At 47.4% G+C, this 14,772-nt stretch overlaps 1 protein-coding gene across 2 annotated transcripts in view; it reads right to left on the bottom strand.

Moving 5' to 3' along the window:
* The window catches only part of CNGB3 (cyclic nucleotide gated channel subunit beta 3), a 312,570-nt gene that overhangs the window by 50,718 nt on the left and 247,080 nt on the right, over nt 1-14,772 (bottom strand). For both annotated transcript variants that reach the window (XM_068234874.1, XM_068234873.1), the window contains exons 13-15: nt 5,813-5,972; nt 5,476-5,573; nt 995-1,078 (exon numbers count right to left, since the gene is read on the bottom strand). In XM_068234874.1, coding sequence (XP_068090975.1) covers nt 995-1,078; nt 5,476-5,573; nt 5,813-5,972 — 342 coding nt within the window. The remainder of the gene's footprint in view (nt 1-994; nt 1,079-5,475; nt 5,574-5,812; nt 5,973-14,772) is intronic.

The raw sequence follows: 14,772 nt of genomic DNA, 5'->3' as shown, positions 1-14,772 counted from the left end.
ATTTGCAAAAATAACAGTCATATACCCTCACAACATACAAGGCAATCTAAGGCAACTATTCATGTATTTTTTTTAAAAAATGACACGTTTAAAAACATTTTATTTACAAGTGTTTTATTTTGGTAACTATGGGGGAAAAGGGGGGGGGGGGGGTAAGGGGTTAATTAATAGGGGATTTTTTTTTATTACTTAACCACCCTGGCGTTCTATTTTTTTGCGGCGATCGGCCGCGGGAGGTTTTTTTTAACTTATTTATTTTTCATGTAGCTATCCTGCACCATCCCGCCCACCCCTCCGATCGCCGTCGGCGATCATACCCATCAGGAAATCCCGCTCTGAACGGAATTTCCTGTTAGGGCTTCGGGAGTCCCGATCCACCCCATAGTGCAGCCTGGAGGTGATTTTTTTTACATGTGCAGGTGCAAACATATTTACCTTAACCAGGGACAGATTTCTGAAAAGGCCACAGAGTACTGGGCTTAGGGCATCTGCTGCCCGAGGGGGTGGCCTGATATGGAAGTTGGGGTTGCTGCATATGTATTGACCCAAGTGCATTTGCAATCGCAGTTGCAGTAGGGAAAGAATCAGTTCTCACTTAAAAGCGCATGCATGAAAACAATTTAATGCATGCATTTCCCAACAAACAGCATGCATAACAATGTACGTTATAACATGGACATTGGTGGCTACAAAACTATTCAACCCGAGGGAAAACCAGGCTCTAGTTACATCCCTGGTGACACCCACAAAGGATTCTAGGAACAACCCGGTAGGCTATGTCTACTAACCAGCACCTATATGGACCACATCAACTGTAATATTGATAAAAAATATTATTCCAATGGACACATCTTACCACTGAAAAATGATAAAGTGTGTCCTCTGCATTTTTTTTGTACAAAGCATCAGTTATTTTATTGCACGTTTAATTTAACATAGTGTCACTCTTTATTGTTACTACATCAAAGTCAATGTAAAGATTGGATATCGTTACCTTTTTGCATACAAAGTCGCCTGGTAAGTACACAATGGACTTCAGCTTCAGTAACAAGTCATGAATCATTTGGGCATCACAACCCTGGAAAAGGAAGAGAGATGAGTCCACACAATCAGTGCCTTCAGTTATACACTTTTGTTCAATTCTATCTTAGGCTCATACACACGCTTGACTAACGTTGGCTGAGGTGGCCCATAACGACTGCCTCAGCCGATAATCAAGCATGTGTATGGCAGCTCTCAACCCGCAAGTGATTCACCCCATGGATCTAGTCTCCCATCGCCAATTACTTTGAAGACGTTGCTTGATGTCACGCACATGCTGTCGTCCCTTTGACCCCCCCCACCTAGCAACAGTATGCATCCTGACGTCTGGTTTTCTGTTAGATATATCTATATGTGACCGAAAACCAGACACTAGGCCTATCCCCTACCACATGTGAGCCCTTCCTAGCCGTTGCTCTGGTGCAGGCCAGTCTAATAAGCAGTTGGAGCAAGGGAAAACTGGGACTGGCATGAGGTGGGCAGCATATCAAGAGAAGACATGAATCTGGCGTCCTTAAGCAGACCAGGCCGCTAAGACCCAAAAATGCTCCTATAGTCTCATTAGGGAGCTGTTTAGAAGTTGTAAGGCAGTGTGGTACAAAACTGTCATCACTTGTGTTTATATTACAACGTGCTATTATTAACTTTTATTTATAAAGTGCCAACATATTATGTAGTGATGTACAACAAATGATGGTGTAGGTGATGCCCCTGCATACATAACAAGTAATGACATAGGAGGAGAACAGACCTAGGCCCATGAGTCAGATCACTTTGGTGCCTGCTCAGCACCATGCAATGCCTGATTTGGGTGCCACCATAGAAGGTAATGTTAATTACGGTTACAGCGGCACAGGGGGAATTTCTGTGAAATCACTGTAATTTGGGTGCCACCGATAGATAAAGCCTGAGCTACATGTCCAAAAGGACAAATTAGGTAATCAGTAGGGGAATATATTTGTTATATATATTCCCCTAGATTGCCCAGTGCAGGCAGAGCCGTCTCTCAGCTTCTCCCTGCGCCAAAATAAAGACCACTGGAAACATACATATGCCCTGGCCCAATCACGCTTGCTAACCAGGAGGTGAGGGGAGCTGTCAGGGTTCTGCTGATTCTATCACTGGCAGAAGACATTGGGCCATATGCAATTCCCTTTTTCTCCTGAGTTTTCTCCTAGGTAAAATTTTTAAACTTGTTAATAAAATGCATTTTAAGCTACCAGAAAGCAAGAAAATGCTCAAAATAATTTTGATATCACTTTTTCACCTTCTTTTTGGTACATTTTTAATCGAAAAGTGCGGGAAAGTTATTTTAAATCGAAGATGAAAAATTATCTCCTAGGAGAAAACTCAGGTGAAAAAGTGAATTGCATATGGGCCATTGTCTCTCCCAGGATTTATAGTCTAAGTAGTCACTTATTTTCACCGGACTGACCCACAGGGGTTGATAGGCTGTTACCCCTGGGGATACCCCACCAACCTTGCAATGTGAAGAATGAGCAAGGCAGGAGGGAAGGCTGAGATCATTGCTGATGGCAAGCGGAGTCACAGTCACAAGCTAAGATCAGGACTGGTGGCTGGCAGAGCAGGGTCAAGTTCACAAACCAAGGTCAGGACTGGTAACAAGCTTAAAGAGAAACTCCAACCAAGAATTGAACTTTTTCCCAATCAGTAGCTGATACCCCATTTTACATGAGAAAGACAATGATTTTCACAAACAGACCATCAGGGGGCGCTGTGTGACTGATTTTGTGCTGAAATCCCTCCCACAAGAACCTCTGAAGACCGCGGTACTGCTGGCAAACAGCCACAATGTAACAATGTTCAGAGACAGGAAACAGCTGTTATTAGCTGTCTAACAGCCAGAGCAGCTAGAAACAGCTAAATAACCTGCCCACAGTAACAATGTCTCCATGTAATAAATGTCAGAATGTGAATCTGGGAGAGGAAAGATTTTACAATGAGCAAACACTGACTAAATCATTTATACATAATTATGGTAAAAAATGAAGCACTTTTTTTACTACATTATTTTCACTGGAGTTCCTCTTTAAGAGAATCAAGATCACAGGTGGAGGTCAGGAATGGCAGCTTAAAGACAACCACCAGGAGCCGCCATACTGAAACTGTAGCAGTACTTAAAATGACCCAAACTTGAAAACAGTCCATATCCACAACCCCACCGGGTCACAAGTTCAGGAGGACAAACTGGAGCGTGGCAGGTGGTGACTATGATTTCTTGGAGGTAAGAGGATGTCCAGCAGAGAGTATGGTGACGTATGAGAGTGAGCATAACAGGGATACAGTGAATTGGGGAAATGTAGCTTTCTTTGACTACTTGGAGATGGTTTAGAGAAAGAGCAAGAAGGGAATAAAACTTTGAAAACGTGTATTTTGAGAAATAGTTTAAATATGTTGATGACGGCTGTTGTGACACTTAAAAAAACATCTCTAGATCCCATTGCACTCGCCAACTACCACCTGGTATCACTTTTCCCATTTGCATCCAAATTACTTGAATGACACTTACATGCTGCATACAAGCCATTATTTATCTGCTAACTCCCTGCTTGATCAGTTTAAGTCTGGCTTTCACTCTAACCACTCCACAGAGACAGCTCTTACTAAAGTGGCCAATGATCTTCTTACAGCTAAATCCATAGGTCATTTTCCATACTCATCCATCTTGATCTGTCATCAGCATTTGATACTGTTGACAACACCTTACTCCTAGATATACTTTTGCCTGTAATCATAAAGGGCCTTGTTCTCTCCTTGGTTATCTTCCTATCTCTCTGAGAGGCCTCTCATAGTCTCTTACTCAGATCAGTTTTCTTCTCCACATTCTTTGTCTGTGGTGGTACCTCGAGGCTCTATCCTTGGCCCCCTCCTCTTTTCTATCTACATGCACAGTCTTGTCAACTTAATCAGCTCATTTGGGTTTCAAAACCACTTATATGTGGTTGACATACAACTGTACCTCTTGGCCCCAGACCTTAACTCCCTCCCCACACGTGTTCCTTACTGCTTGTCTGCTATACCCTCTATCATGTTTCTTAAACGTTTCTTAAAACTTAAGAATAAAACAGAACTAATCATTTTTCCACCATCTCTGTCCACCTCTCTCCCGGAAATAACAATAAATGTTAACACCCCCATAACTTCAGTTCCCAAACCTCAGTGCTTAGTAGTAATATTTGATTCCTCTCTCTCTCTTTTCTTCCTCACATTTACTCCATAACCATCTTCTGTTATCTCCAACTCAAAAAACATATCTCGCATCCATCCTTTTCTCACTCAGGACACAACTAAAATTTTAATACATGCTCTTATAATATCTTGTCTGGCACCGATTCAATGTGTACTAAACTCGACTGCTCCTCTCTGACAATCGCTTCATTGGCTACCAATTAACCAGAGGATCCAGTTCAAACTCTTAACCCTAATCTACAAAACTCTCCACAATCTCTCTCCCCCGTACATCTCCTCACTAGCTTCCAGATACTAACCCAACCGTAATCTCAGATCTGCACACAACCTTCTATTGTCCTCCTCTAGAGTTACCTTCTTGCGTTCACATATACAAGATTTTGCACATGCTTCACCCCTCCTCTGGAAACCTCTACCACAACACATCCGTCAATCTCCAACCTTTGATATCTTTAAACGCTCTCTCAAATATCCTAAAAACACTCTGCCTTTTAGGTATGTTTATTGTACACTATCCCACCTCTGGTTTCCCCCCATTTCTTTAGATTGTAAACTCACAAGGGCAGGGCTCTCTCACCCTTGTGTCTCGGCATTCATTATACATTCTATTCATCAAGTTACTTTTGTCACTGTAATTACAGATTCTGTGTTTTATATATTGGTGTGTACCACTGTCTGTATTATTATATACCCCGTTAGTTTCTTACTCTGAACATCACCATGGAATATGTTGGCGTTTTTTAAATCAGTAATATTAATAATAAATGTTTTAAAGGTAGGAACAAGCTTGATGGTAAGTGGTATTAAATTACAAAGAGGGCAACCGTAGAGGAGTCTTGGAGCTGCGCATTTGAAGTGTTTCTGTAGAGATCCTGTTATGCTCTGTATTTGTTTTGTTTGGAATTTATAATTTGCACCTCTTTATTATTTGATACCGATGCAAAATACATGTCTGCTTTCCAAACGCGGGATCACAGTTTCCTAGGAGAAGCTGAAGAGCCTGGGTTAAATTAATTCAAACAGAATTCACATGGCAGCAGAGGCATTCAACTTAAATGTACAAAAACGAGACACCAGTCGTTAACGGTAATTTTAAAGTCACAATCATAATACTCTGGGAACAAAACAGGAAAACAGCTTGCTTTTTTGTTCAGTCATTTTTGGATGACATGTAATAATTATGACATCAAAGCTTATTTTTTTCTGGTAAAATAATGGACTTACTTTAAATAATTCCACATTGTTAACAATAGCCAAGTTGACATCCACGGCAATCGCTAACTGCATCCTTGTCGGCATTTGCTCCAGAAGCTCTGACTCATCTGTTGGGTTTGCGCATGAAAAAATAATAAAACGATACAACATTTATATAGGATGCAGTTAATGTTCCATTTATGAAAACCAGGCTTCTGCTGTTTACATAAATTAAATTTGTAAATAATGAATGGACGGCAAAACGAGAGAAATGAATTTTCATTAAAACCAACGGGGCAGCTTAGTATCACACTGTGTTATGGGGTAGTGTGCGTTTTACATTGAAGCGTGCAGGCTTTTCACCTACCCAGCATTCCTTGCGAGTCCCATGTATATTCAAACCAGGAGCGCACGCGATTCTGCACGTGTCTAGGGATTTTGTTTGTGTTCATATAGGAGACGGCTTTGTCCACACTGGCACGGTAATAGCTCTGACCTGCAGTTGCTGCGCCAATCACATCACGCATCTATTCAAAAAGGATCAAAGAAACAAAGTTCATTATGCCAATGGAATATAGAAAGAAACACTTAAAATGGGCCTCATGATAAATAATGCATTGATTCTGTTTTATTATAACGGGACCCTGTAGAGACCACAAAAGTAGTAATATGCAGTGGGCCCTGGGCAGAGGGGGAAGGTTCTAATAATCTGTAAGATCCCCTTCCCCCTATTGCAGTGGTGCCAGATCCGGTAATCTGTGCTCCTATCTGACCATCCTTTGCTCACTACACTGGCTACCCATAAAACTGACGATCCTTTTTGGCATGCTAACATTCAAACATTCAAATTGGCATGCTAACATTCAAACATTCAAATTGGCATGCTAACATTCAAATCCCTACACGACCTATGCCCCGGATACCTGAAGAGTTTGTTGCAACTGCGCCACACCACCCACAACCTCAGATCAAAAGGTTCAAATAACTTGACCACCCCCAGAGTACAACTAAAAGCATTCGGAGCCAGAGCTTTTTGTCATGCTGCCCCTGCCCTTTGGAAGGCCTTGCCAAACTTAAGCAAGACAGCTTCAGCCCCAGCCCGAGATATGTTTAAATCAAAACTAAAAAGCCACCTGTTTAGTGTGGCATTTATGATCACGTGACTTTTTCTCCTGTACACATCACTACAGTATGTACTGACCTGAAACAAACTCATGCGCTTTGGGTCCTCAAGCATTTTACAAGTGTTTTGTTGTTGTAAAAGAATATATTTAGTTTTAGCAGTGTTTGGAAACTACCTATTCCACCAGTTCATAGATCATCAGTGGCTGACAACTGCCTGGTTTTAAGTATAGTCACAGTGTCATAATCTGTTATTATTAAATATTAACATAGTACTGATATCTTCTACAGCCATACTTAATAGTCTGGTTTTTGGCTGTCCCTCAGAAGAGCTCACAATCTAACCCTTACCACAGTCATATGTTCCTGTCCTTCACCAGGGCCCCTTTTTCCATTGGCCGTGTTTCGTTCTAATTCTATTTAGTTCTCAATATTTGGATTGCACGTGTTTTGGCGATTGCTGGCCCGGATTTACATCACAGGAGCCTTAAGGCACAAATATTCTGGCACCCTAGACTTTGTCCTTCATGAACCCACACATCTCCGCTAGAGTTGGGCCGAACCTCCGATTTTAGGTTCGCGAACCTGGTTCGCGAACTTCCGCGGAAGGTTCGGTTCGCGTTAAAGTTCGCGAACCGCAATAGACTTCAATGGGGATGCGAACTTTGAAAAAAAAAAATAATTATGCTGGCCACAAAAGTGATGGAAAAGATGTTTCAAGGGGTCTAACACCTGGAGGGGGGCATGGCGGAGTGGGATACATGCCAAAAGTCCCGGGGAAAAATCTGGATTTGACGCAAAGCAGCGTTTTAAGGGCAGAAATCACATTGAATGCTAAATGACAGGCCTAAAGTGCTTTCAAACATCTTGCATGTGTATACATCAATCAGGTAGTGTAATTAAGGTACTGCTTCACACTGACACACCAAACTCACCGTGTAACGCACCGCAAACAGCTGTTTGTGTAGTGACGGCCGTGCTGGACTGGTGCGCACCATGGCGAGAGTGCAGGTTTTGGTGGCTTTACAGCCCATATGGTCGCCTGGCTGATGTAGCTGAATGACAGAACAGTGACTGTCCAGCTGATCAAATTTGGTCTGACCACAATGAGGCAACGACCTTATTATCGTGGGTGTGCCCCCCGAGACACTCATCTAGGCGCCGGTCATTGCTTCATTGTGATACGCAAGCCCCTTCACCACGGCAAGGTAATGATCACGAAGGGGAATGGGCGCATGTACATGCCTTTTCTTTTGTTGTTGCAGCTGCCCGCAGTGCAGCCAGAAAAATTAGGCAGTCATGTACACGCACCAGAAAAATTATTACAGCGGCCGCTGCTAGCAGCGGCCTAAAATATTCAGCAATCCGCCTGGAGTCCCGGACCCTGTTGGTGGTGGCGGAGAAGGTAGTCAAGCGGCCTGCAGGCAGACATTCTGTGTGGAGGGACTGGGAGCGACTTAGTCTTCTTGGGGCAGGCCAGGCAGCCAGTCACACGGCGTGCAGGCAAAGATGCTGTGTGTGCGGGGACTGACTTAGTCTTGGGGCGGGCAGCAGCCCTCCGGGATCCATGCCTCATTCATTTTGATAAAGGTGAGGTACTTAACACTTTTGTGACTTAGGCGACTTCTCTTCTCTGTGACAATGCCTCCAGCTGCGCTGAAGGTCCTTTCTGACAGGACGCTTGCGGCAGGGCAGGAGAGAAGTTGGATGGCAAATTGGGACAGCTCTGGCCACAGGTCAAGCCTGCGCACCCAGTAGTTCAAGGGTTCCTCATCGCTGTTCACAGCAGTGTCTACATCCACACTTAAGGCCAGGTAGTCGGCTACCTGCCGTTCCAGGCGTTGGTGGAGGGTGGATCCGGAAGGGCTACGGCGAGGCGTTGGACTAAAGAACGTCCGCATGTCCGACATCACCATGAGATCGCTGGAGCGTCCTGTCTTTGACTGCGTGGACACGGGAGGAGGATTAGTGGCAGTGGTACCTTGCTGGCGTTGTGCCGTCACATCACCCTTAAAGGCATTGTAAAGCATAGTTGACAGCTGGTTCTGCATGTGCTGCATCCTTTCCACCTTCCGGTGAGTTGGTAACAGGTCCGCCACTTTGTGCCTGTACCGAGGGTCTAGTAGTGTGGCCACCCAGTACAGGTCATTCCCCTTGAGGTTTTTTATACGGGGGTCCCTCAACAGGCAGGACAGCATAAAAGACGACATCTGCACAAAGTCGGATCCAGTACCCTCCATCTCCTCTTGCTCTTCCTCAGTGACGTCAGGTAAGTCAACCTCCTCCCCCCAGCCGCGAACAATACCACGGGAAGGTTGAGCAGCACAAGCCCCTTGCGATGCCTGCTGAGGTTGTTCTCCTGCCGCTGTCCCCTCCTCCCCCAAAGAAACACCTTGCTCATCATCCTCTGAGTCTGACTCGTCTTCTGCACACGACTTCTCTTCTTCCTCCTCCTCCCCCCTCTGTGCTGCCGCAGGTGTTGAGGAAACAGCTGGGTCTGATGAAAATTGGTCCCATGCCTGTTCCTGCCGTAACGGTTCCTGGTCACGCTCATTCACAGCTTCATCCGCCACTCTACGCACAGCACGCTCCAAGAAGTAAGCGTAGGGAATTAAGTCGCTGATGGTGCCCTCACTGCGGCTCACCAGGTTGGTCACCTCCTCAAACGGCCGCATGAGCCTGCATGCATTTTCCATCAGTGTCCAGTTGTCGGGCCAGAACATCCCCATCTTCCCAGACTGTTTCACTCTACTGTAGTTGTAGAGGTAGTGGGTCACGGCTTTCTTCTGTTCTAGCAGGCGGGAGAACATGAGCAGGGTCGAGTTCCAGCGAGTCGGGCTATCGCAAATGAGGCGTCTCACCGGCATGTTGTTTTTGCGCTGAATTTCCGCAAAGCGTGCCATGGCTGTGTAAGACCGCCTCAAATGCCCACAGAACTTCCTGGCCTGCTTCAGGACATTCGCTAAGCCAGGGTACTTTGCCACAAATCTTTGAACCACTAGATTCATGACATGTGCCATGCAGGGTATGTGTGTCAGCTTCCCCATATGCAAAGCGGCAAGCAGATTGCTGCCGTTGTCGCACACCACGTTGCCTATCTCCAGGTGGTGCGGGGTCAGCCACTCATCCACCTGTTTCTTAAGAGCAGCCAGGAGAGCTGCTCCAGTGTGACTCTCCGCTTTGAGACAAGACATGTCTAAGATGGCGTGACACCGTCTTACCTGGCATGCAGCATAGGCCCTGCGGAGCTGGGGCTGTGTAGCTGGAGAGGAGAACTGCCACTCAGCCAAGGAGGAGGAGGACAGCGAAGAGCATGTAGCAGGAGGAGAGGAGGTGGCAGGAGGCCTGCCTGCAAGCCGTGGAGGTGTCACAATTTGGTCCGCTGCGCCCTGCTTGCCATCGTTCACCACCAGGTTCACCCAATGGGCTGTGTAGGTAATGTAGCGGCCCTGCCCGTGCTTGGCAGACCAGGCATCCGTGGTCAGGTGTACCCTTGACCCAACGCTCTTCGCAAGAGATGACACCACTTGCCTCTCAACTTCACGGTGCAGTTGGGGTATGGCCTTTCTCGAAAAATAAGTGCGGCCTGGCATCTTCCACTGCGGTGTTCCGATGGCCACAAATTTACGGAAGGCCTCAGAGTCCACCAGCCGGTATGGTAACAGCTGCCGAGCTAACAGTTCCGCCACGCCAGCTGTCAGACGCCGGGCAAGGGGGTGACTGGCCGAAATTGGCTTCTTCCGCTCAAACATTTCCTTCACGGACACCTGACTGCTGCTGTGGGCAGAGGAGCAGGAACCGCTCAAGGGCAGAGGCGGAGTGGAGGAGGGTGCCTGTGAAGGTGGAAGGGAGAAAGCGGCAGAAGCAGATAATGCACCTGATGGAGGAGGAAGAGGAGAAGGAGGGTGGCTTTGCTTTTGTGTGCTGCTGCTGCTTTTGCTCAGGTGGCCATCCCATTGCTGTTTGTGCCTTTTCTCCAGGTGCCTTCTTAAGGCACTTGTCCCTACGTGAGTGTTGGCCTTTCCACGGCTCAATTTTTGTTGGCAGAGCGAACAGATGGCTTTGGTCCGATCTGAGGCACACACATTAAAAAATTTCCACACCGCTGAGCCACCCTGGGATGTGGGCACTATGGGGACCTCAGCAGCTGATGCTGAAGGGCAAGTTGGCTGGCTGTACATAGGTGGCGATACATGGTGCTGGACTCTGCCACCAGCTGTTTCTGACGAAGAGCTGCCCCAGCTTCTTTCAGCAACTTCTCTCCTCCTACTACTCTCTGACTCCCCCTCTGAACTGTCCCCCTCTTCATCTCCTCTATTGGGAACATACAGAGGATCCCTATCATCGTCATCATCGTAATCATCCTGCCCAGCTTCGCTTGCCTCAGACAAATCCAAACATGCACCATCAGTAGGTCCTTCATCCTCCTTACACGTTACATCCATAGTGTTGCCGGGTAACTCAAATATATGAGCTGGTGAAAATTCATCTGGCTGTAACAACAATGGCTGTGCATCAGTGATTTCAACACTAAATAATTCTTGCGAAGTGTCAAATGCAGCGGAAGTGGTGCTAGTAGTAGCGCTGGTGGCTGAGCAAGATGAGGTGTTCTGTGTCGCTAAATACTCAACCACGTCCTGACAATCTTGGGAGGTGATGGGACGTGCCTTCTTCCGAGCACTGTACTGTGGGCCAGGTCCACACGAAATTACATTTACACGACCTCGCGCAGACCTGCCGGGTGGCCTTCCTCTGGCTCTGGCACTACCTCTTCCTCTACCTGTTTTGTCCATATCGGGTATGCACGGAGTGGTATATCACACTGCGTGCACTCACGTAGGTAGGTGGGTTCACTTAACTGCACAGGTATGCGCACTGATGCGGTGGGTTCACTGAACAGAACAGGTATACAGTGGCGGGTTCACAGAACAGGTATGCAGTGGCAGGTTCACTGAACACAACAGGTATGCAGTGGCAGGTTCACTGAACACAACAGGTATGCAGTGGCGGGTTCACTGAACAGGTATACAGTGGTGGGTTCACTAAACAGAACAGGTATACAGTGGCGGGTTCACTAAACAGAACAGGTATAAAGTGGCGGGTTCACTAAACAGAACAGGTATACAGTGGCGGGTTCACAGAACAGGTATGCAGTGGCAGGTTCACTGAACACAACAGGTATGCAGTGGCAGGTTCACTGAACACAACAGGTATACAGTGGCGGGTTCACTAAACAGAACAGGTATACAGTGGCGGGTTCACTAAACAGAACAGGTATACAGTGGCGGGTTCACAGAACAGGTATGCAGTGGCAGGTTCACTGAACACAACAGGTATGCAGTGGCGGGTTCACTGAACAGGTATACAGTGGCGGGTCCACTGAACAGAACAGGTATGCAGTGGCGGGTTCACTGAACAGGTATACAGTGGCGGGTTCACTGAACAGAACAGGTATGCAGTGGCGGGTTCACTAAACAGAACAGGTATACAGTGGCGGGTTCACAGAACAGGTATGCAGTGGCAGGTTCACTGAACACAACAGGTATGCAGTGGCAGGTTCACTGAACACAACAGGTATGCAGTGGCGGGTTCACTGAACAGGTATACAGTGGCGGGTTCACTAAACAGAACAGGTATACAGTGGCGGGTTCACTAAACAGAACAGGTATACAGTGGCGGGTTCACAGAACAGGTATGCAGTGGCAGGTTCACTGAACACAACAGGTATGCAGTGGCGGGTTCACTGAACAGGTATACAGTGGCGGGTCCACTGAACAGAACAGGTATGCAGTGGCGGGTTCACTGAACAGGTATACAGTGGCGGGTCCACTGAACAGAACAGGTATGCAGTGGCGGGTTCACTAAACAGAACAGGTTATACAGTGGCGGGTTCACTAAACAGAACAGGTATACAGTGGCGGGTTCACAGAACAGGTATGCAGTGGCAGGTTCACTGAACACAACAGGTATGCAGTGGCGGGTTCACTGAACAGGTATACAGTGGCGGGTCCACTGAACAGAACAGGTATGCAGTGGCGGGTTCACTAAACAGAACAGGTATACAGTGGCGGGTTCACTAAACAGAACAGGTATACAGTGGTGGGTTCACAGAACAGGTATGCAGTGGCAGGTTCACTGAACACAACAGGTATGCAGTGGCGGGTTCACTGAACAGGTATACAGTGGCGGGTTCACTAAACAGAACAGGTATACAGTGGCGGGTTCACTAAACAGAACAGGTATACAGTGGCGGGTTCACAGAACAGGTATGCAGTGGCAGGTTCACTGAACACAACAGGTATGCAGTGGCGGGTTCACTGAACAGGTATACAGTGGCGGGTCCACTGAACAGAACAGGTATGCAGTGGCGGGTTCACTGAACAGGTATACAGTGGCGGGTCCACTGTACAGAACAGCTATGCAGTGGCGGGTTCACTAAACAGAACAGGTATGCAGTGGCGGGTTCACTAAACAGAACAGGTATACAGTGGCGGGTTCACAGAACAGGTATGCAGTGGCAGGTTCACTGAACACAACAGGTATGCAGTGGCGGGTTCACTGAACAGGTATACAGTGGCGGGTCCACTGAACAGAACAGGTATGCAGTGGCGGGTTCACTGAACAGGTATACAGTGGCGGGTCCACTGAACAGAACAGGTATGCAGTGGCGGGTTCACTAAACAGAACAGGTATACAGTGGCGGGTTCACAGAACAGGTATGCAGTGGCAGGTTCACTGAACACAACAGGTATGCAGTGGCGGGTTCACTGAACAGGTATACAGTGGCGGGTCCACTGAACAGAACAGGTATGCAGTGGCGGGTTCACTGAACAGGTATACAGTGGCGGGTCCACTGAACAGAACAGGTATACAGTGGCGGGTTCACTAAACAGAACAGATATACAGTGGCGGGTTCACAGAACAGGTATGCAGTGGCAGGTTCACTGAACACAACAGGTATGCAGTGGTGGGTTCACAGAACAGGTATGCAGTGGTGGGTTCACAGCACAGGTATGCAGTGGTGGGTTCAATGAACAGGTATACAGTGGCGGGTCCACTTAACAGAACAGGTATGCAGTGGCAGGTTCACTGAACAGGTATGCAGTGGTGGGTTCACAGCACAGGTATGCAGTGGTGGGTTCACAGAACAGGTATGCAGTGGTGGGTTCACAGCACAGGTATGCAGTGGTGGGTTCAATGAACAGGTATACAGTGGCGGGTCCACTGAACAGAACAGGTTTGCAGTGGCAGGTTCACTGAACAGGTATGCAGTGGTGGGTTCACAGCACAGGTATGCAGTGGTGGGTTCACAGCACAGGTATGCAGTGGTGGGTTCACAGCACAGGTATGCAGTGGTGGGTTCACAGAACAGGTATGCAGCCAGACAGGAACAAGTTAAGCCTAACTAATCTTTCCCTGAGAGACAGTCTGCAGCAGCTCGCCCTACTCTCACTAACGCAGGCAGCACACGAGTGACCGTAATGGCCGCCGCTGCCTGCCTTATATAAGGGGGGGTGGGGCTCCAGGGGCTAGTGTAGCCTAATTGGCTACACTGGGCCTGCTGACTGTGATGTAGAGGGTCAAAGTTGACCCTCCATGTGCATTATGGGGCGAACCGAACTTCCGCAAAGGTTCGCCTGCGGGACGTGAACGCGAACCACTGAAGTTCGCATGGAACCGTTCGCAGGCGAACCGTTCGGCCCAACTCTAATCTCCGCCAAAACCACACTGTAAGTATGCTAGCTGACCCAGCTGTCAACTCTTCCCTACATCCCATGCCCAATGGAGTTAGCCACAGGTGCCCTTTAATATTGAGGGCACTTCTGGCAAACTAATACTAAGTAGCTAGAGGTGTCCCCAAGTGTTAGGTAGCTAAAGATGTCCCCAGCTGAAGGGAGATCTCGTCAGCGGAATGCAGAGAGCCGGTTGAGTAACCTCTCATCTACGCCCTGCTGGGGACTCTGCATAGGGAAGGAGGGAGGCACTCAGGGAGGGGAGTGAGTCGCCTTTCCTTCATCAGGCGCCTGAAGGCACGTGCCTACAGTGCCTTATGTAAAATCGGGCCTAGGTGATTGCGATTGCACTGTGATTAACATGGTAATCGTGGTCCCCTTGTTTAACTGGATCATTTTGATTTTTGGGCACAGCACGCAGCATTTTTATGCAATTGTGATTCGGTCAAATCTATGGTAGCACAAGTAAATG

The sequence above is a fragment of the Hyperolius riggenbachi genome, chromosome 5, assembly GCF_040937935.1.
Source record: "Hyperolius riggenbachi isolate aHypRig1 chromosome 5, aHypRig1.pri, whole genome shotgun sequence".
NCBI classification, from domain to species: Eukaryota; Metazoa; Chordata; class Amphibia; order Anura; family Hyperoliidae; genus Hyperolius; species Hyperolius riggenbachi.
Note: the sequence above shows the minus strand (reverse complement) of the source record. Positions and strands in the feature narration are given on the sequence as shown.